General features: G+C 34.9%; 4 protein-coding genes across 4 annotated transcripts in view; 3 read left to right on the forward strand and 1 right to left on the reverse strand.

Annotated features, from left to right (window-relative positions):
- LOC137616477 (uncharacterized) overlaps positions 1-24,004 on the reverse strand; it is a 420,672-nt gene that overhangs the window by 95,840 nt on the left and 300,828 nt on the right. The gene's annotated exons all lie outside the window — the stretch shown is intronic.
- LOC137615898 (craniofacial development protein 2-like) lies at positions 2,718-3,146 on the forward strand. Its single transcript, XM_068345584.1, has one exon. The coding sequence runs from the start codon at positions 2,718-2,720 to the stop codon at positions 3,144-3,146; it is 429 nt and encodes a 142-aa protein (XP_068201685.1).
- LOC137616102 (uncharacterized) lies at positions 10,027-13,114 on the forward strand. The gene is made up of 6 exons (XM_068345778.1): positions 10,027-10,110; positions 10,448-10,579; positions 10,800-10,952; positions 11,098-11,229; positions 11,609-11,728; positions 12,872-13,114. The coding sequence occupies exons 1-6, from the start codon at positions 10,027-10,029 to the stop codon at positions 13,112-13,114; spliced, it is 864 nt and encodes a 287-aa protein (XP_068201879.1).
- Positions 20,256-23,320, forward strand: LOC137616103 (uncharacterized). The gene is made up of 6 exons (XM_068345780.1): positions 20,256-20,339; positions 20,678-20,809; positions 21,019-21,171; positions 21,300-21,431; positions 21,866-21,985; positions 23,078-23,320. Exons 1-6 carry the CDS (start codon positions 20,256-20,258, stop codon positions 23,318-23,320), a joined length of 864 nt encoding a protein of 287 aa, XP_068201881.1.

A 24,004-nucleotide genomic window follows, 5' to 3' on the forward strand; every position in this document is an offset into this window, starting at 1 on the left:
TAATCTGAGGAATAACCAGAACCTTCTAGCTTTTACAAAGTTACATTGGATATTCTCCAATGTCTGTTTAAACAAAAAATATCAGTATTATTTTTATACGAAATAAATTCTTGAAAACATCCCTGTATTATTGCTAATTATACCTCTCTTCAATTGCTGATGATATACTATTATTAATGCAAAAGCGTCCTTACCATTAGTCACAATGTTATTCGGTAACGTTGAGAATAAACACAATCATTTGACATTAAGAAAAAACCAATAAATGAAAGTTAGAGAAACTGGATTTCAATGAAAAATATATGGAAAAGAAATACTGGAAGGGAAATGGCTAAAATAGCTTTCTTTGCCATTCTTTTAAGTCCTTTACTTTCTTAAACTTTCTATGAAAGTAAAACCTTGAGAAATTTCTTGAAAAGATTTTTAGAAAATGATGGATTGACTGATTGAGCGCTATTTAGACCCACAACAAACCAAGGTATCAGATACCAAAAATATTTTTACATACTATATAAATCCATAAAACTAATATAATTAATCAAAAAATGAAAACTTGCGATGGCAAAAAAGAAAAGACAAGAAAAATAGGTATCGCTGAAAATTTAAATCATAATATATATATATATATATATATATATATATATATATATATATATACACATATATATATATATATATATATATATATATATATATATATAAATTTCTACCTCATACTTGGGATCGAACGTTAGCCCCTTCTAATGAAAGGCCAGGTCGAAACCAACCATGCCACGAGAGACCATAAAAGAAATCGGAACCTGACGCTACCTAGCTGTCCGAGGATTTACCTGGCGAGACATCAGTCTCTTACCAGCGAGTTTTACCCGATTTCCCGGCCCATTACGTGACACAATTGGTAGTAATTCATTCAAATTACCCCTAATGAGTCAATATGGACTCATTAGGGGTAATTTGAATGAATTACTACCAATTGTGTCACGTGGTAGGCCGGGAAATCGGGTAAAACTCGCTGGTAAGAGACTGATGTCTCGCCAGGTAAATCCTCGGACAGCTAGGTAGCGTCAGGTTCCGATTTCTTTTATGGTCTCTCGTGGCATGGTTGGTTTCGACCTGGCCTTTCATTAGAAGGGGCTAGCGTTCGATCCCAAGTATGAGGTAGAAAATTTATTTCTATTTGAACACGATGTTGTGTTGATATTTATCCATATATATATATACATACAAACCTTTGCATAGGAAAAGCAAAACAGATACACAAAAACATTATATTTATATATACATATATATATTATATATATATATATATATATATATATATATATATATTATATATATATATATATATATATATATTATATATATATATATATTATATATATACATATATATATATATATATATATATATATAAATATATTGACATAAAATAGCCCTGCTACCGCGTTATAATTGCATGGAAAATTACTAAATACACTAACGCAAGAATAACACTTGTTTCAGATAACCAGCTTCTAAAATGAATCTGTAAAAATATTGCTAGAATGGTAAAAGGCACTCCTAAATTTTGACAAGAATGATGTTACCTTAAGTATACCTAATATCGTAGATATTTATCTCCCAAATCTATTCAATAAAACAGCCTCTATGTTCCAGTAGATTGGATCATTCAATAACCAAATGCTTAACTGTTATCTGGATCAGGCAATTAACACCGAATGACTAGATTCGTCTATTTAATAGGTGCACTTGGGTCAGGATAATAAGGCCAAGAAAACATTGCCGTACAATTTCACATTAACCAGATATATATTTCCATGGCTACATTTACTTCTATTTTGTTATTAGATGGGTTTTGAAATTATAGAAAATTAAACTCGTTACGAAACGAAACAGTCTTGAACACAAATTTACTACTGTCTATTGAGCTAGTGGATCTGCTCTTTGATTTCCATAAAATTCAATCAAAGCGAAAAAGTCCTTCCTCAGCATTGATACAAGAACAGCCTTTACACTAACAACTGACTATTAGTACTGAATATTTGCAGGGGATGCAAAAAAAAGTCTCGAGCCACAGAAATGGTGAATTAATACTTAGGATGGTTGCAATGTACCACGAAAATCAACACAATATCCAACCCAAACAGAAATAAATTTCTACCTTATACTGAAATCAAACCCCATATTCTTCAAATGATAGGTAAGGTTGCTCAAAAATCAAAATGCTCGTAAACTAAAATACATGTATACCAAAACAATTCTCCCATAAAAAATAAAGGCTAATCACTCAATGCGTTCAACATATCCGTTAATACACTTGTACACATTTTGAAAGGTTTGTATTGTTACATAAAAAAGCAAATATTAACCCGTAATACAAAAAGGTTAATAAAATACAATATATTTTAGCAATACATGTTTTTCAACGGTTATATAAGCGGGTGAGCAACCTGATGGAGTAAAGAAAACTTATTGTGTGGAGGAAATGCCCCACTAAATCTCGATGAAGTCACTGGCAGCAGGGTGACGGATTGGGTCTTAAGCGATAGATAAAATTGTATCTTTGATTTCTACTCCTAATGCCTGACGGATAATCGTACAAGAAATAGTATGGACTGGCAGGGGTCACTTGCCTTAGTTAGATAGGCACAGCGCATCCCAAGGAACTGGCGATTCTTTGATGAATCTAGCCAATGAATCCTCTACGGACTTAGTCAATGGAAAGAGAAGATAACAGAATAGCCCAAAGTCCCGGGCGTAGCAGGGTACTAAGAATTTCCCGGTTCATAAATTCTAAGGAAAAATTGAAAATTGGTAATTGGAATGTTAAAACTATGAATCAGATTGGGAAGTTACAGCAAGTGGAGAATGAATTTATGAAATATATTTTGGATAGGGGATTGGTAAGGAAATCTTGGAACAAGGCAAAATTTATATTTATTCAGGAAGAACAGATGGAGTTGGAAAAGGAGGGGGTACGGATGATGATTACATCAGGAGCAGGAAAGGCATTAACTGAGTGGAAAGCTGTAAATAGTATATTGTTACATGTAAAGTTTAAATCAAAGCAGTGCAATATGAATATTATAATTTACTATGCACCAACATATTATTCCCCTAAAGAAAGGAAAGATGAATACTCTTGAAGAACTGCAGAGTGTAATATATGAGATCGTAGAGAGCGATATGAAAATTGTAATCAGTGACTTTAACGCTAAAGTTGGAAGGAATAATCAAGGTATAAGCATTGTGATGGGTGTTGGAGGTCTTGGTAAAGTTGGAAATGAAAATGAAGCACATTTCATAGGCTCCTGTTCAACCAGCAATCTTGTAATTGGAGGTACTGTACTCTTTTCCAACACAAGAACATCCACATATATAGATGGACTTCACCATGTGGGAATTAAAAAATCATATAGACCACATAGCCATTGATAAAGAGAGAAGGAGGACTTTGAGAAGTGTAAGAAGCTATAGAGGTGCAGATATTGATAAGAATCACCAGCTCCTCTTTTCCACATTCAAATTAAAACTGAAAGCACCCAACAGAAATGTAGATAGAATACCTAGATTTGATACAACCAAGTTTCCAGATGATGAGCAAATAGAAACATTCGCAATTGAATGTAGGAATTGATTTGCAGACTTAGAGACTTTAGGAGACGAAGGGCAGACAATTAATGAAGAATGGTGTGATATAGGTAGTAGATTGGGCAGGGCACCAGCCACCCGTTGAGATACTACCGCTAGAGTTATGGGGTCCTTTGACTGGCCAGACAGTACTACATTGGATCCTTTTCTCTGGTTACAATTCACTTTCCCTTTGCCTACACATACACCAAATAGTCTGGCCTATTCTTTACTGATTCTCCTGTCCTCATACTCTTGACAACACTGAGTTTACCCAACAATTCTTCTTCACCCAAGGGGTTAACTACTGCACTGTAGTTGTTCAGTGGCTACTTTCCTCTTGGTAAGGGTAAGCAGCTCTCCTAGGAGAAGGATACTCCAAAATCAAACCATTGTTCTCTAGTCTTGGGTAGTGCCATAGCCTCTGTATTACGGTCTTCCACTATCTCGAGTTAGAGTTCTCTTGCTCGAGGGTACACTCGGGCACACTATCCTATCTATTTTCTCTTCCTCATGTTTTGTTAAAGTTTTTATAGTTTATATAGGAGTAATTTAGTCTAATATTATTCTTAAAATATTTATTTTTTCCTTGTTCCCTTTCCTCACTGGGCTATTTTCCCTGTTGGAGCCCCTGGGCTTATAGCATTCTGATTTTCCAACTAGGGTTGTAGCTTAACAATTAATAATAATAATAATAATAATAATAATAATAATAATAGTAATAATAATGATAATAATTAAGAACATACTGTATATCATTCGGTAGTGAAGTTTTAGGCCATGCAGTTACAAGAAGGCCATAGATATCAAATGATATGTGGGGTACTATAAAAAGGAGACAATGACAGAAATTGACTGTTGAAAGTTCTCGAGGAAGTAATGAACATTAAAAAGTAGTGCAAGCTAAGTATTCCAGTATTGATAGTTGGCTCAAAAGAAAAGCCAGAAATGGCTGGAGAGAATATTTAGACAGGAAAGCAGATGACGCTGACATAGCTATAAACTCAGGTAGGCAGTGGCTATGGTGTAAGAATCGCGCATAGAATTATTAATGAAATCTCGATTGAGCCAAAGAAGAAGAAGCGTATACCCATCAAAAAGACAGATTGACCTGTTATAACAACAGAAGATGAAGAAAGGCAATGTTGGATGGAACACTTTAGTGTGGTCATGAATGGCAGACGTGAAGGTAATAACCTGATTGATATAGGTGAAGCTGAGGAAGACCTTAATGTGCCCATGAATGACTTTAGTGTGTTTGAAGTCTAAGCTATCATTAAAAACCTTAGGAGATGGAAAGCCCTTGGCAACGATGGAATAACTGCTGAGATGATGCTGGTTGAAAATAAAGTGACTATCAGAATACTTTCAATATTCTTTTGTCGCTGTGGCACGAAGAGGCAAAACCTGATGAATGGGAGTTAGGAGTGTTGGTGAAAATACCAAAAATGGGAGACCTGACTGATTGCAATAATTATAGAGGCATCACACTTACGTCAGTTGTCATGAAAATATACAGTATGCTTATTCTAAAGAGACTAGAGAGAAAGATAAATGAAAAGCTGAGAGATGAACAAGCCGGATTTAGAAAAGGAAGCAGTTGTACTGACCAAATTTTCATTTTGAGATGTACAACAATGCCTTGAATGTAGAAATCCACTTTTGATGGCATTCATGGACTATGAAAAGCCTTTGATGGTGTGCACCGGCCAATTTTGTGGAGAGTCCTGCGTTATTATGGAATTCCTCTTAAATATGTAAATTTCATTGTCTGTTTATAAGTATATCAAGTGGAAAGTTAATGTTAGTGGAGTCCTATCAAATGAATTTCCAGTGAACAGCGGTGAAATCCAAGGGAATGTGTTATCATCAATGTTGTTTAATCTCCTCATGGATTTTGTACAACAGTTGGAGATGGTGGAGAAGGATTGGACTGGATTGGTAATAGGAAATTGGCTGACCTAGAGTATGCTGATGACGGTGTCCTTATTAACATAACATCACAGGATTTGCAATTCTTGATTACCAGAATGCGTGAAATATCACACGAGGTTGGGCTCAAGATAAATAGAAGAAAGACAGAGATGATAACGGAATATGAAATGGAAGATGAAATATTATTAGATGGAGAAAGGATTAATAAGTAGAATCATTTCAGTATTTAGGAACTATGATCTCCAATACAAGGTCATTAGAATTGGAGATTAGTGAGAATCAAAAAAAGAAAAGAAAATCAGACAATGGCTAGGTTAAGTAAAATTTAGAAATCAAATCTCCCGAAATTACATATAAAAATCAGGCTACATATCAGTTTAGTAAGATCTGTGTTACTGTCTGGACAGGAGTCATGGTATGACAATGAAACAATATCCAACAAAGTTAGTAGATTTGAGATCAAAGCCCTCAGAAGAATATTAGAAATTAAATGGCAGGACAGGATTAGAAATGAAACTATGAGAGATTACTCCAGTGCCATATGTGGAGGAGATCATGGTGAGGGGTATAAGGAGATGGTTTGGGCATGCTCTTTGCACTCCCCAAGAGAGATTAGTTCACCAAACATTTAATTGGGCTCCAAAAGGCACTAGATGAGTTGAAAGACCAAGTCTACATGGCTGACAACTATGATTCGTGAAGTAGGAGATGATAAATAAAGAAGTATTGAATTAAAAGCTCAAGGCAGAGACGACTGGAGAAATCTAACCTAAGCCCTTTGCGTCAATAGGCATATGAAATGATGATGATTATGAATAACAATAAAAATCGATGTATTGACATAATAACTCGTAGTATATCTTTGAGTAAAGTTGTGGTTGGTGTATGGGATATGAGAAAGGAGGAGGAGGAGGAGGAGGAGGAGGAGGAGGAGGAGGAGGTGGTGGTGGTGGTGGGGGTTTCTTCATGGAGGGAGAACCTCCTATTGAAAACTTTCGGTAAAATATTAGGAGTTCTCTCTCTTGAACGGCATTCACTATCACTAACTGCCTCACTTAATTTAAGCTTTCTGGACACTTGTTCGCCTTTTTTAACACTTTAACATTCACTTTTGACAAGCAACCTATGTAGTGTCGACTGCTTTTTCCCTTTCTTCAAGATTTCAAGTTCAAGCGACATCTCATTGCCACTGATATTAAATAGATTAAGTACTCACCCTGACGAAATTGTATCTTTAATTTAACTTTGCAGGCATTTCAGCATTCTTACTATCTGCCCTTTATTCATATACAAAACTATTGCTTTTTAATAATAGTGTTTTCAGTATCTGTAACATCTTCTATCAGCTTTTCGTCAATCCAGATAAAAAGATAACTTTCAGCGTTAAGATCATCAGTCAATGGCAGCATCAGTTACATTTAACTTAATGCTAAGAAATACTCTAGTTGTTCAGAATTGGACTATGAATATGAGGTTTTCGCAGGTTAAACACATGATTTTTCTTCTTCTACCATTTTTTTTAATAATATTATGGGCCATTTTGACAATATTGTTAACTTTATAATGCAACATAAATTGTCTTAATGATGAAAAATAGCGAGCACGACTCAACATAAAAGAAGCGGTCACAACTGTACGGAAAAGAAATCCAAAGATGAGTGAGAGGTTATTCTTCTACTAGTGCTGCTGAGAGAGAGAAAGAGTTAGCCTCTCAGCAAATATGGAAACAAAATGGAAAAATAGAGACACTGAAAACTTAATGAGTAGCATATGGGTGCATATGCTAAGCTCGTTACTATTTGTCAACAAAAAAATGAGAACAGACAAAAATTTTGCTCAATGACTGACGCATTTAACGTATACCGAAATTAAATTTAATGATCGTATAGTATACCGAAATGAATATATTCCGAGCTACTCGTAAACCAAGGTATTACATTATATATATATATATATATATATATATATATATATATATATAAAATTATGGCTCCCGGGTCTGGACCCCAAAAATATATTATACTGTGGCTTGTGACTGGGAACCAAACATATAATATTATATATATTACGACTGGCAAGTTACTCAACCTCTCGAATTCCACCTCACTTGTTTGCTTTTACATTAAAACTGTTATATTAATACACGACCCCTGAGACAGCTGAATAACTTCCAGACAGCAATATATAAAACACTGAATATACAAAGGTCTCTTAAGTACACTCAAAACAAAGCTGGGTAATTATTATTAAGACGTATCTAAAACTTTCTACGGTTCTTTAACAGGATACGAGCGAATGTTATTCTAAACAATGGTGATTGGAATGATACACTCTTCACAAAAATAAATATATTCTATATAAAATACAACACTTTGGAAAGAATTTGCATAACAAAATAAATCACTTGAAATATTAAGTCTGAACAAAACTTAGATTAGGACAAAAATTTTACAATCTGAAAATTATATAATGACTTGACTTGAGATACTAAGTCTGAATAAACCTAAGACTAATACAAAAGAAATAATGCAATGTAAATTATATGAAAACTTGAAATGTATTCTGAATAATACAATATTCAAGTTTGATACTTTATGAAAATAGATAACCACATCACAATACAAACACCTAACCTTCCTACAGGGCTGTTTACAAAAACTCTAAGAGAATTTTTATGAGTACTCACTGCACACGGTTTATGCAAGCACAAAATCACTTTGGATAGGACACACTATAGGTATTGAACACTTTTTAAAACAATACTCAGGGCTGTGTCTGAGAGAGGAAGAGAGGAAGGCGGGCTGTCTTAAGGCTGCAATTCTCTATGTAAACCTGGTGTCGCTTTTTATATGAAATTCAGCTACTTCCAGAAACTTCCCGGACTGAGGTCTGGAAGTGTGGGGCGCCGGGCAAGGCATCAGAGTTACCAAGTATTACTCTCTCAAATGCTACTCACAGACAGTCCACCCTTTGTCCCCAAAATAAAAAAAGATAACATGCTATCACTAGGTCCTTTGCAGAAATTTTCAAGCATGTGGTACACTGCGAAATCTCTCACAAACATGATGCAATACCTCATACAATATAAAAGAACATTACATAAGCCCTTGTTCATATCGTGTATGATCAAATAACACTCAAACAGCTTGCATAAAACTTCGTAACAAAAATACGAGAAATAAAAAGTTAATTCTCAAAAATAACGTAAATTTACAACTACTAACTTGAATAAAGAATACAATGAAATTAACAACGAAAGTCTTACGTAATTTACATAACACACCTACGTCTACATGAGAGGAGCTCAATTTAAGAGCTGGCTATGCATCTCTTCAATGCACAAATAAAACATAGATAAAATTATCATTAAACTGTATTTACTCTACACTAGACCAGCTTTGCAAGAATATATATATATATATATATATATATATATATATATATATTATAGTATATATATATATATATATATATACACACACATATATATATATATATAAAATGCTTATACCATTTTATCCTTTTAATATGATTGAAATGGCCTTCTAGTCATTAGACATAGAAAGGTAATTTTGCAACGAGTAAATATAAGCTGGCAACAGCATATGTTCTATTAAAAAAAATTCCCCAAAATCATAAAGAAACTGTTACACTCAAGTATTACATGAATTTTTTCTGTCTCGGAATAGAATTTCTAAAAAATTTATCAGTTACAGAGACTCTCAAAAGACATCCTATTGAAGAAATGTTACGCGCAACACGAGTTAATCAATATCATTCATTGTTGTAAACAATATCATGTTCTTACAGTGGGAGAAATGAATATAAAAAGTGTTTTTATTGTTACTTCATTACATCCTAATGGGCTATAAATTATTGGAGGCAAATTACAGTGAATCTTTGTATCTTACCTTGTCCAAACAATTATGATAACGCGACATATAAGGGGAGAGAGAGAGAGAGAGAGAGAGAGAGAGAGAGAGAGAGAGAGTAAATTACTATAAAATTTGAGATTTCTAAATATAGAACTTTGGGAGGTTTAAAACGAGAGAGAGAGAGAGAGAGAGAGAGAGAGAGAGAGAGAGAGAGAGAGAGAGAGATTACTATTAAATTTGAGATTTCTAAATATAGAACTTACAGAGAGAGAGAGAGAGAGAGAGAGAGAGAGAGAGAGAGAGAGAGAGGATTACTATTAAATTTGAGATTTCTAAATATAGAACTTGAGAGAGAGAGAGAGAGAGAGAGAGAGAGAGAGAGAGAGAGAGAGAGATAATTACGACACCGTATAACAAATTAAAATCAAATGATTAAAACCGCCCTTGGAGAGAATCTTTGTCCCTCAAGCATATGGGCGGGACAAGCACCTTCATTCTCTTCTCAATCAGGATTGTGTATATAAATAGGAAGGCAACTTGTGCTCATCGTGTTCACTCTTCACCTCTTCTCGTCGCAGGAAGCACAATGTACCGGACTGTGGTCTTAGCTGTTGTGGCAGCCGTTGCCGGAGCTCAGGAAGCCTTCTTCGAAAAGTACGGCTTCACCAAGGTGAGTACTTGCATGAGTCAATTACTTTTGGCAGCCAGTCCTGAATATACACGATACAGAAACTATTGTACCTATTAGTTCTAACCCAAAAAGAAAATATGCAAAGTCAACTGTTACATTCATCCATTCATTCATGAAATAACCAGGTGCTAAACTTATGTTATTTATTGTTACAATGAAAAACGCGTAGTTGACCAAAGAAACCTATATTGGAAAATATTCTTAACCAAATTTTGAACATTTTGAAATTAAATTCGATTACAGTACTAAAATAATTGCATTAGACAAGTATTTGGTCATAAAATTTACAATATGCAATCTCTATTTATTACAACAGACCATGGCGAGCTGTTTCGGGGAGAAGACTTATTACGACTTCCTGGCCAGAGCTGGCACTGCCCAACGCGAGTGCCAACAGCTTCCGGTCTCCAATCTATACCGACTCGACTTCTCCGTCTACTCACACTTAGTAAGCATCGAAATATTCATCCATCTATTTCATCAACGTTATATCGAACGAATTGAAAATTTAAATGTTGGTAAAACTTCTCAGTGTTTAATGGAGCAGAGTAAATACAAAATGTTTGCTAAAATGATAAAATATATTCTCCTTGATATAGATTTTATTTATTAATGACATATGGTTTTTCCCCTCTTAATTCCATTCATTATTTCTTTCTACTTCCCAGGGTCATCCTCTTCATTTCGGAGGAGAGTCCCAGTACGTGCCCTTCCCCTCCTATCATCCGGTGCACCCAGGGCATCACGGGCAGCCAGGACATCCAAATCATCCAGGACAATACCACGTGCCCCATTCCTACCAGCAATTCCAGTACAGGAAGGTAACACTGTCGTTATTAATTCCTTTGGCAAATCAGTAATTAGCGGACTCAAATTTACATAGCGGATTTCTTCTTTTTCAAAGAGTACTTAATTCAATGTTTAAAAACTAACAAAGTTTTGTCACTAAAAATTAACTTATTCCAGAAACGTGAGTCATCCGAAGTCGAGGCCGAAAAGGACGGACCTTTCTTTGACAAATATTACCTCTTGGATTCCGTCAAGAAGATCACAGCTTCCCTCAGCAACTACACCTGCACACTCCATAAGCTTGGATATGTGAGTTACACTTTTTGTGGTGTATATTAGTAATTGAATAAAAAATATAAATTTATATATATATATATATATATATATATATATATATATATATATATATATATATATATTTGCAACTACACCTGCACACTCCATAAGCTTGGATATGAGTTACACTTTTTGTGGCATACCGGTATCTTAGTGATTGATTAAAAAAGAATACATATATATATATATATATATATATATATATATATATATATATATATATATATATATATATATATATATATATATATGCAAGAGATTGAAATATATAGTAACGTTTTCACATGCAAATAAAAAGAATATTAGAAACATATTAATTTCAGAATAAAAATAATAAATTCTTTTTCTTCAGATCGACGAATATCTTAACCTGGACCTCAACAACATCGTCAACAACTACAAGAACCTGACCATCGGCGAAGGATTCAGAAAGGATCTGGTTGATGGATTGTACTACTGCAGGGACTTGTCTGTAAGTTAAAATATTTGAAAACAATAATATAACTGTCTAAAATGGCCCTTCTCTAAATTCTTAGAGGTAGCCGATATCCAAAATGAAGAAAAAGGGGAAATGTTCTTCCTAGCCTGACAAGGGTTTCAGACGAGTTTAGGTAATGCTGTAAAAGTGGCACAGCCCATCCTTCCCCACCCTCCACCATAAATGAAGCTTCATATGGTAACTCCCCTCTCCCCCATCCTCAGGTGACCCAAGGTAGCAGCAGGGCCTATCAGAACTGCGTCAAACCGGTCGCCATTCATTTCTATTCCTAGCACTCTCGTTTGCATAACTTACATCAATCATTCTGTCACTAAGGGCATTTTTCACAGCATCCATCCACCCAAACCTTGGCATTCCTCTTGTACTTCTCCCATCAACTCATGCATTCATGACCTTCTTCAGCAGATGACCATTTTCTATCCTCTCTATATGGCCAAACCACCACTACACATTCATATCCACTCTAGCTGCTAATTCATTCCTTACACCCGTTCTCACTATTACTACTTCGTTCCTAACAATATCCAATCGAGATATATCAGCCATACTCCTCAGACACACTATCTCGAACACATTAAAATTTCTGTCCATTCGTCACTTCCATTTCCCAAAACACAAATCCATGTATCACAGTTGATACAATCTCCTTATTTAACTATTTACATTCACACTTAACCATCCATTCTTTACTACTCCCTTCTCTGGCCCCAAAACTTTACATCCTATATTCACTCCCTGACGTGCATTTGCTGCCACTTCACCATTTGCAGCAACAACAGAACCCAAGTACTTGAACTGATCTACTTTCTCAAGTAACTCTCCATTCAACATCACATTCAGTTTAGCACCATCCTCCCTTATTCTGCACCTCATAACCTTACTCTCACCCGCATTAACTCGTAACTTCCTTCTGTCACACAACATATATTATCTCGAAATATAAATCTATAGGAATTTATGCATATGCATACCGTTATGTTTGTATATAATTACAAGGTTGTGTAATATTTACAATAAATACTTTTTAAGTCTCTTGAAATAATCCTTTGAAATGTCTGGAGTAAAAGAATTACAGCCATGTCTCCTCTAATTCCCCTCTCTTTTTCCCCTTTGCAGTATTGCCTTCCACTCCAAAACCCCAGAACTCCCCTTCCCATCCACCTGCAGCGCCTCCTCATGGCCATGGAGTGCGAGAAGGAGACAAGGACCAACGCCTGCTTCAAGGAGGACCTCAGGAAGAACATAAACGAGTTCGATCTTTCCTTGTTCCCTGAGGACGATGACTCGGAGCAACGCCTCAACAAGCTCTCGGCAATTATCACAGGAATCGATTCTCTCAACGAACTGGAAATTCTTTGAGTTCCTGGCGTTATAGATACAAGCTCTTTCTTTCCCCAACGGCCTCTGCCAATATCAGGTCACTTTTCCTTTCCTGATAAATTCAACGATTTTGATGCTACGCCATATAAAGCTGATGAGACATTGAGGAAATGGGACTCTATTCACTTTTACAATCTATAATTTCTTTAGATTACTGGAAAGTAATCTGAAGAATAAGCAGAACATTCTAGCTTTTCCAAAGTTATATTGATTAGCTCTCTAATGTCAATTTAAATAAATACTATCTAAGTATTATTTTTATATGAAATAAAGTCATAAAAACAACCCTGTATTACTGCTAATTATACCTCATGTCTTCAATTGCTGATGATATACTATTAGGAATGCAAAAGCGTCCTTACCATTAGTCACAATGTTATTCGGCAACGTTGAGAATAAACACAATCATTTGACATTAAGAAAATATTCAATAAATGAAAGTAAGAGAAAGTGGATTTCTATGAAAAATATATGGAATGGAAATGGCTAAAAAAGCTTCCTTTACAATTCTTCAAGTCCTTTACTTTCTTTAACTTTCTATGAAAGCAAAACCTTGAGAGATTTCTTCAGCAGATTTTTAGAAAATGATGGATTGAATGATTGAGCGCTATTTAGACCCACAACAATCTAGGGTATCAGATACCAAAATGATTTTGATCTACTACATGAATCCATTAAAGTAATATAATAAATTCATATATGAAAACTTGCACTGGCAAAAAAAAAGATAAATCTGTTTCGTTGAAAAAAGTTAAATCATAGATATATACATATAAACCTATGCATAGGAAAACAAAACAGACATACAAATGCATATATATATATATATATATATATATACATATATATATACATATATATATATATATATATATATATATACATATATATATATATATATATATACATATATATATATATATATAAATATATATATATATATATATATATATATATATATATACATATATATATATATATGTGTGTGTGTATATATATACATATATATATGTATATGTATATATATATATATATATATATATATATATATAATATAGCCTATATACATAAAATAGCCCTGCTACAGCGTTATAATTGCATGGAAAATTACTAAATACGGTAACACATGAATAACATTTGTTTCAGATACCCAGCTTCTAAAATGAATTCTGTAAAAATATTGCTAGAATGGTAAAATGCATTCCTAAATTTTGACCAGATTTATATTACCATCCGTATGACTGATATCTTAAGATAATTATCCCCCAAATATATTCAATATATCTGCTATTCTGTTCCAATAGATTGAGTCATTCGATTACTAAATGCTTAACTGTTATCTGGATTAGGCAATCAACACTGAATGACTAGATTCGTCTCTTTAATAGGTGCTCTTGGTTTAGAACTATAAAGCCAAAAAACACATTTCCGTACAATTTCCCATTAACCTGATATCATACATTTACATGGCTAAATCTATTTCTATTTTGTCTGGAATCTCCATCAGTTATTAGGTGAGTTTTGAAATTAAAGAAAATAAATCTCGTTACGAAACTAAACAGTCTTGAACACATATTTACAGTTGTCTATTGACCTGCTCTTCAATTTCCATAATATTCAAACAAAGTGAAACAGTCCTTCCTCAGTATTGAAACAAGAAAAGCTTTTACACAGCTACCGATTAGTACTGAATATTTGCAGGGGTTGCAAAAAAAGTCTCGAACCACATAAATGGTGAATTAATACTTAGGATAATTGCAATGTATCACGAAAATCAACACCATATATAACATACCCCACCAGAAATAAATTTCTATCTCATACTGGAATCAAACTATAGATTCTTCAAATAATAGCCAAGGCTGCTCATACATCAAAATGCTCGTAAACCAAAATCCGCGTATACCAAAACAATTTTCACATAAGAAATAAAGGATAATGACTTGATGCAGTTTACATATCCATTAATATGCTTATACATTATTTTCAAAGGCTTGTATTGTTTCATAAAAAGCAAATTTTAACCTGTAACACATAAAATTAATAAAATATAATATATCTTAGCAATCTATGTTTGTCAACGGTTATATAAGCGGGTGAGAAACCTGGTGGAGTAAAGAGAACATAAGGTGTGGAGGAAATGGCCCCCAAAATCTCGATGAAGTCACTGGCAGTAGGGTGACGGATTGTGTCTAAGGCGATATATAAACTGTCTCTTCAATGTCTACTCCTGATGCATGGCAGATAACATTGCTGGAATTAGTACGGACCGGCAACGTCACTTGCCTTAGTTAGAGACGCACAGATCATCACAAGGAACTGGCTATCATTTGATGAATCTAGCCAATAAATCCTCTATGGATTTAGTATGTAAATGGAAAATGTTTTCAGAATGGTCCCCAGTTCAGGGGTAGCAGGATGTTAAAAATCTCTCTGTTTAAAAATTCTAAAGAAAAATTGAAAATAGATAATTGGAATGTTAGAACCATGAATCAGATTAGGAAGTTACACCAAGTGTAGGATGAAATTATGAAATATAGTTTGGATATCTTGGGCCTAAGTGAAACACGAAGTAAGAGGATTGGTAAGGAAATCTTAGACCAAGGCAATATTTATATCTATTAAGGAATAACTGATGGAGTTGGAAGAGAAGGGGTAGGAATGATGATGACACCAAGAGCAGAAAAAGGCATTAACTGAATGGAAAGCTGTAAATAGTAGATTGTTACTTGCTAAGTTTAAATAAAAGTAGTGCAACATGAATATTATAGTTTGCTATGCATCAATAAATGATTCCCCTGAAGAAAGTTAAGATGAATGCTTTGAAGTACTGCAGGGTGTAATAGATGAGATCCCAGAGTGAGATATGAAAATTGTAATTAATGACTTCAATGCTAAAGTTGGATGGAATAATCAAAGTATAGAGAATGTGATGCGGGTTGGGGGTCATGGCGAAGTTGCAAATGAAAATGGAGCACATTTCATAAGTTTCTTTTCAACCAACCATATTTTCACTGGAGGTACTCTTTTTCCCGCACAAGGACATCCACAAATATACATGGGATTCACCATGTGGCAATTAAAAAAATCAAACAGATCACGCACCCCTTAATAAAGAGAGAAGGAGGACTCCGAGATGCGTAAGAAGCTATAGAGGTGCAGGTATTGGTAATGATCATCAGCTCCTCATTGCCACACTGAAATTAAAACTGAAAGCACCCAAAAGAAATATAGATAAAATACCTAGGTTTGATACAACCTAGCTTCTAGATTAGCACAGAGAAACGTCTGCAATTGAATGTTGGGATCAATTTGCAGTCTTAGAGACTTTAAGAGACGAAGAGCAGACAATTAATGAAGAATGGTGCGATATTAAGAATAAACTGTATATCAGTCAGTTGGTAGTGAAGTTTTGGGATATGCAGTTACAAGGATGAAGTCATGGATACCAAATGATCTTTGGGATGCTATAAAAAGAAGACAAAGACAGAAATTGATCATTGAAAGTTTTCGAGGAAGTGATAAAAATTACAAGGTAGAGCATGCTAAGTATACCAGTATTGATAGTGAGGTCAAAAGAAAAGCCAGGAATGACTGGAGAGAATATTTAGACAGTAAAGCAGAAGAGGCTAACAAAGCTATGAATTCAGGGAAAAAAGAAAGAAAGAATAAAAAGAGTAAGAAGCATATATCCACCAAAAAGAGAGATGGATCTGTTATAAGAACAGAAGATGAAGAAAGATAACATTGGATGGAACACTTTAGTGAGGTTATGAATAGGAGATATGGAGGGAATAATTTGATTGATATACCTGGCGCTGAGGAAGACCTTAATGTGCTCATGAATGAATTCAGCGTGTTTGAAGTCGAAGCTTTCATTAAAAAAACTCAAGAAATGGAAAGCCGCTGGATATGATGGAATAACTGCCGAAATGATACTAGCTGAAAAGGAATTGACCCCCCAGAATACTTACATGATTATTTTGTAGAATGTGGCATGAAGAGGCAAAGCCTAATGAATGGGAGTTAGGAGTGTTGGTGAAAATGGCAAAAAAAGGGAGACCTGACATTGCAATAATTACAGAAGGATCACACTTACGTCAGTTGTCATTGAAATATAAAGTATGCTTATTCTAAAAGACTAGAGAGAATGATCGATGAAATGCTGAGAGATAAACAAGCAGGATTTAGAAAAGGTAGAAGTTGTACTAACCAAATTTTCATTTTGAGACATGTTTGTATAGCAATGCATACTTGTAGAATATAGAAATCCACTTTTGATGGCATTTGTGGACTATGAAAAAGCCTTTGATAGTGTGCACTGTCCAATTTTGAGGAGAGTCCTGCGTTATTATGGAATTCCTTTTAAATATTTACATTTGATTAAGTCTGTACCTGAGCATATCAAGTGCAAAGTTAATGTTAGTGGAGTCCTATAAAATGAATTTCCAGTGAACAGCGTAGTACTCAAAGGGAATGTGTTGTAACCTATGTTGTTTATCCTCCTCATGGATTTTGTAATGCATAGAACAACTGGAGATGGTGGAGGGGGATTGGACTTGATTGGTAATGGGATATTAGCTGATCTAAACTATGATGACGATGCTGTCCTTATTAGCAGAGCACCACAGGATTTACACTGCTTGCTTACCAGAATGCATGAAATATCACATGAGGTTAGGCTCAAGATAAATAGACGAAAGACAGAGATGACGAGAACGGAATATGCAATGAAAGATGAAATATTATTGGACGGCGAAAGGATTAATAAGGTAAACTAAGTATTTAGAAACTATGATCTCCAATACATAGTCATTAGAATTGGAGTTTAGTGAAAGACTGAAAAAAGCAAACCAGTCAATGGCTAGGTTAAATAAAACTTGGAAATCAAATCTCCTGAAATTACATATAAAAATTAGGCTACATATCAGTTTAGTGAGATTTGTGTTACTGTATGAACATGAGTCGTGGTGACACTGCATCAATCTCCAAAAAAATTAGATTTGAAAACAAAGCCCTCAGAAAAATATTGAGAGTTGAATGGCAGGAAAGGATCAGAAATTAAACTATGATAGAGATTACTCGAGTGTCATATGTGGATAAGATCATGGTGAGGGGTAGATGGAGATTATTTGAGCATGCTCTTTGCACTCCCCAAGAGAGATTAGTTCACCACACGTTTAACTAGGCTCCAAAAGGCACTAGATGAGTTGAAAGACCCAGGCCTACATGGCTAACGACTATGAAGCGTTAAGTAGATGATGAGAGAAGAAGTATTGAATTAAAGGCTCAAGATAGAGACGACTGGCGAAATCTAACCGAGGCCCTCTGTGTCAACAGGCGTAGAGGATGGTACTGATGATGAATAACAATAAAAATTGATATATTGACAGATTAACTCGAACTCGTACTTTACCTTTGAGTAAAGTTGTGGTTGGTGTATGGGATATAACAGAGGAGGAGGAGGAGGAGAAAAAGGGGGAGGGGGTTTCTGCATGGAGGGGGAACCTCCCTGTGAACCCTTTGGGTAAAATATTGGGAGTTCTCTCTCTTGAACGGCATTCACTATCACTAACTGCATCACTTAATTTACCCTTTCTGGACACTTTATCATCTTTTTTTACACTTTACCGTTCACTTTTGACAAGCGACCTATGTAGAGTCGACTGCTTTGTCACTTTCTTTAAAATTTCATGTTCAAGTGACATCACATTGTCACTGATATTAAATAGATTCTGTACTAGCCCTGACAAAATTGTATTTTTAACATTAACTTTGCAGGCATTCCAGTTCTTACTATCTGTCCCTTATTCAGCTCCAATATTATTGCTTTTTTATTACTAGTGTTTTTGGTACCTGAACCACCTTCTATCGGTTTTTCATTAATCCAGATAAAAATATAACTTTCAGCATTTAAATCATTTGCCAATGACAGCATCTGTTACACTTCACTTAAAGTGAAGTTTTTGCAGGTCAACCACATGCTTTTCTTCTTCTACCATCTTTTTTAATAATGTTATGGGCCATTGTGACAATACTACAACTCTGTTAACTTTATAATGCAACATAAATTGTGTTAATGGAAAATAGCGAGCACAACTCTACATAAAACAAGCGGTCGCAACTGTAAGGAAAAGAAATCAAAAGATGGGTGAGAGATTATTTTTCTACTAGTGCTGCTGAGAGAGGAAGAGCAAATACGGAAACAAAATGGCGAAAAGAGACAATGAAAACTTAATGAGTGTCCACCAAAAATGAGAACAGACGAAAATTTTGCTCAATGACTGACACAATTAATGTATACCGAAAATAAACTTAATGATCGTATAGCATACCTAAATGAATGTATTTCGAGCTACTCGTAAACTAAGGTATTACTGTATATATATATATATATATATATATATATATATATATATATATATATATATATATATATATATATATACTTATAGCAATTTATCCTCTTAATATGGATTGAAACGAAATTCTAATCATTAGATATAGCAAGGTGATTTTGACACAACGAGTAATTTCAAGCTGCCAGCAGCCTATTTCATGAAAAAAAAAAAAAAATCCCCAACATCACAAAGAAACTGTTATACTCAATTTATTACTAGTAATTATTCCTGTCTCGGAATAGAATTTCCAAAGTATTAATTAGTTCCACAGACTCTCAAAAGACAGATCCTGTTAAAGAAATGTTACACGCAACACGAGTTAGCCAATATCATTCATTGTTGTAAACAATATCATGTTGTTACAGAGGGAGAAATTAATATAAAAAGTGTTGAATTGTTACTTCATTACATCATAATGGGCTGTAAATTGCTGGAGGCAGATTACGGTGAATCTTTGTTTAGAGAGAGAGAGAGAGAGAGAGAGAGAGAGAGAGAGAGAGAGAGAGAGAGAGAGAGAGAGAGAGAGAGAGAATTAGGATAGCGTAAAAAGATTAAAATTAAATAATTAAAACCGCCCTTGGAGCGAGTCTTTGTCCCTCAAGCAGATGGGCGGGACAAGCACCTTCATTCTCTTCCCAATCAGGATTGTGTATATAAATAGGAAGGCAACTTGTGCTCATCGTGTTCACTCTTCACCTCTTCTCGTCGCAGGAAGCACAATGTACCGGGCTGTGGTCTTAGCTGTTGTGGCAGCCGTTGCCGGAGCTCAGGAAGCCTTCTTCGAAAAGTACGGCTTCACCAAGGTGAGTACTTGCATCAGGCAATTGCTTTTCGTAAATACTATTGGTAATGAGGATGATATGGAGTCTCGCGCACTTTAAAAAAAGAAAAAAAAAGAAAAAAAAGAAAAAAAAAGTTAACCTGTACATTCATAAAATAACAGAGCCAAGTCAAAGAAAATTATTTAACATGAATTTCCAAAACACGAACCTAACCATATAAAAAGTACTATTTTCTCCACAAATTGTATGAATCTTGAAAGAATATCTAAAGGGACAACCAGAATAAATATATTGTAATTGCATAAGGCAAATATATATTCATGATTATTTTAATACCCAACTTTTGATCATTACAACAGACCATGGCGAGCTGTTTCGGGGAGAAGACTTATTACGACTTCCTGGCCAGAGCTGGCACTGCCCAACGCGAGTGCCAACAGCTTCCGGTCTCCAATCTATACCGACTCGAATTCTCTGTCTATTCACACCTGGTAAGCATCTGTACATTCATGCATTAACCTTTAAATCAAATGATACTGAATAAATTGAAAGTTAAGTTTAATGTCAGTAAAACTTGACGGTGTTCCTTCCACGTTATTAACTAGTGCAGATTTTTTTTATATAAAAAAAAGCATTTGCAACAAATTATAAAAAAACATATAAGACCATTCAAAAAACATATTTTTTTTCTACTTCCCAGGGTCACCCTCTTCACTTTGGAGGAGAGTCCCAGTACGTGCCCTTCCCCTCCTATCATCCGGTGCATCCAGGACATCAAGGGCAGCCAGGACATCCAACTCATCCAGGACAATACCACGTGCCCCATTCCTACCAGCAATTCCAGTACAGGAAGGTAATACTGTCGTGATAAATTCCATAAGTGTTAATTAGGATCTAACGCAAGTTTATCCAAAAACTAATATTCTAAGCCAACATAACATTACTACAAGCAATAATATAAATAAGCACTTTTTTTCCTAGAAACGTGAGTCATCAGAAGTCGAGGACCAGAAGGACGGACCTTTCTTTGACAAATATTACCTCTTGGATTCCGTCAAGAAGATCACAGCTTCCCTCAGCAACTACACCTGCACACTCCATAAGCTTGGATATGTGAGTTACCTTTATTTTGCGACCCTTAGCAATCGATGAATTTATGTATTATATATATATATATATATATATATATATATATATATATATATATATATATATATATATATATATATATATATATATATATATACACACGTCATTACTTTGGTTAAGGGTGGATTCATTATGAAAGAACCTTTAAATAATAAATTACGATTAATCATTATATAGAATTACAATAACATCGAATACCAAAGTACTGGACTCTGAGAATGATTATTTTTGCTTACATAGACTATCGGTTACGGTACTTTGAAATGTGATTAAAATTGTATTATTTGTCAGAGCTTAAAATGCATAATACTGTTCTCTCGTGTAAATGAAAAGATTAAAATTATCCAGAAAGATTAAAATAATAAATTTAGAAAAAATATCACTGTGCTTCTTTTCAGATTGACGAATATCTTAACCTTGACCTCAACAACATCGTCAACAACTATAAGAACCTGACCATCGGGGAAGGATTCAGAAAGGATCTGGTTGACGGATTGTACTACTGCAGGGACTTGTCCGTAAGTTAAAATATTTGAAAACAATCTAGGAGGTAGCTGACATTCAAAAAGGTTAGTGTTTTTTCCTCCTTCACTGACGAGGGACTCAGTCGAGTTTGATTGACACAGCCCACCCTCCACTAATTTCCCCAACAAATGAAGCTCCATATGCTGACTCCTCTACTGCTGCTACCTCAGTGGTCACCAAGGTGACCTAAAGTAGCAGCAGGGTATATCGGAACTTAGTCACAATCGCTCTATTCCTAGCACGTTGTTTTGTCTCGCTCGCTCTATCCTCCTGTCACCCAGGGATTTCTTCACTCTATCCATGCACCCCAACCTTGGTCTTCATCATGTATCTCTCCCATCAACTCTTGCATTCATCATCATTTTCAGCAGATGACTATTGACCATCCTCTCTACATGACCAAACCACCTCAACACATTCATATCACCTCTACCTGATAATTCATTCTTCACACCCGTTCTCAATCTTACTACTTCGTTCCTAACCCTATCCAATCGAGATACGCTAGTCATACTCTCTCACGCACTTCATCTTGAACACATTCAAACTCCTGTCTCTTCGTCACTTTCATTCCTTGAAACTCTGATTAATACATCACAGAGGGTACAATTACTTTCTCCCAAAGAACTCTTTACATTCATTTCTAACTCTCTATTCCTTATCACTCCCTTCACTGTCCCCAACACTCCCTGATATACATCAGCTTCCATCCCACAATTTGTAGCAACAACAGAACCCATGTTCTTAACTGATCTACCTTCTCAAGTAACTCTCCATTCAACATAACATTCTATCTAGCATCACCATCCCTTATTGAGCACCTCATAATTTTACTTTTAATCACATTAACTCGCAACATCTTTCTATCACACAACGAAAATGATAAGGAAATATAAATATGGAACATATGCATATGCACACCATTACGTTTATACATGATCACAATCTTTAGAATTTTTAACGAGATCATGTTATATTTTCAGGCTATACTTTATAAATCTCTTAAAATAATCCTTGGAAATGTTGGGATTAAAATTGTAACAGCAATGTCACCTCTCAATTTCCTCTCTCTTTCCCCTTCGCAGTACTGCCTTCCCCTCCAAAACCCCAGATCTCCCCTTCCAATCCACCTGCAGCGTCTCCTCATGGCCATGGAGTGCGAGAAGGAGACAAGGACCAATGCCTGCTTCAAGGAGGACCTCAGGAACAACATCGACGAGTTCGACCTTTCCTTGTTCCCTGAGGATGACGACTCGGAACAACGTCTCAACAAGCTCTCGGCAATCATCACAGGAATTGATTCTCTCAATGAACTCCAGATTCTTTAAGTTCCTGGAGCCACAAATACAAATTCTTTGCCCAATGTCCTCTCTAAATATCATGTCACTTTTCCCTTCCTGGTAGTGAAAGATTTCGATGCTACGTTATATGCAGATAAAAAGACATCGTGGAAATGCAACTCTATTCAGTGTTTACAATCTCTTCTTTGGGTCACTGGAAAGTCATCTGTAGAATACATATAACCCTCTAGCTTTTCAAAAGTTACATTGGTTAGCTTTCTGTCTATCTAAACATATACTATATGAAAATTATTTTGTTACATAATAAATTCTTGAAAAAACAACCTGTATCATTGGTAATTATTTCACAATTCTTCTTTTGTTGCTAATATTGCTTTAGGAATAACATCGTCCTTAACCTTAGTCACAATGTTATTGTGTCACGTTTAAAAAGAAAAAAAACACTGTCATTGAGGAATGACAGAAAAATTTTGAGGAATTACTTAAACAGAATTACGGACACAGATCCGTTAAAATATTACACACATACAAAACCATGTATATATATATATATATATATATATATATATATATATATTTCAAATAAGACATATATATATATATATATATTTCAAATAAGCCATATATATTAATACATTAAAGTCTGGATTCTCTTAATGACCTCGGGATCAGAGCCCTAGGCGGAATCACCCAAAGACTATAATATCAGAC

The sequence above is a fragment of the Palaemon carinicauda genome, chromosome 22, assembly GCF_036898095.1.
Source record: "Palaemon carinicauda isolate YSFRI2023 chromosome 22, ASM3689809v2, whole genome shotgun sequence".
Classification (NCBI taxonomy): Eukaryota; Metazoa; Arthropoda; class Malacostraca; order Decapoda; family Palaemonidae; genus Palaemon; species Palaemon carinicauda.

Coding starts and splice junctions, on each gene's coding strand:
- LOC137615898 (XM_068345584.1), top strand. CDS start 2,718: ATGGAAAGAGAAGATAACAGAATAGCCCAAAGTCCCGGGCGTAGCAGG.
- LOC137616102 (XM_068345778.1), top strand. CDS start 10,027: ATGTACCGGACTGTGGTCTTAGCTGTTGTGGCAGCCGTTGCCGGAGCT. Junction 10,111..10,447: donor AAAAGTACGGCTTCACCAAG/GTGAGTACTTGC, acceptor TTATTACAACAG/ACCATGGCGAGCTGTTTCGG. Junction 10,953..11,097: donor AGCAATTCCAGTACAGGAAG/GTAACACTGTCG, acceptor AACTTATTCCAG/AAACGTGAGTCATCCGAAGT.
- LOC137616103 (XM_068345780.1), top strand. CDS start 20,256: ATGTACCGGGCTGTGGTCTTAGCTGTTGTGGCAGCCGTTGCCGGAGCT. Junction 21,432..21,865: donor CACTCCATAAGCTTGGATAT/GTGAGTTACCTT, acceptor GCTTCTTTTCAG/ATTGACGAATATCTTAACCT. Junction 21,986..23,077: donor ACTACTGCAGGGACTTGTCC/GTAAGTTAAAAT, acceptor TCCCCTTCGCAG/TACTGCCTTCCCCTCCAAAA.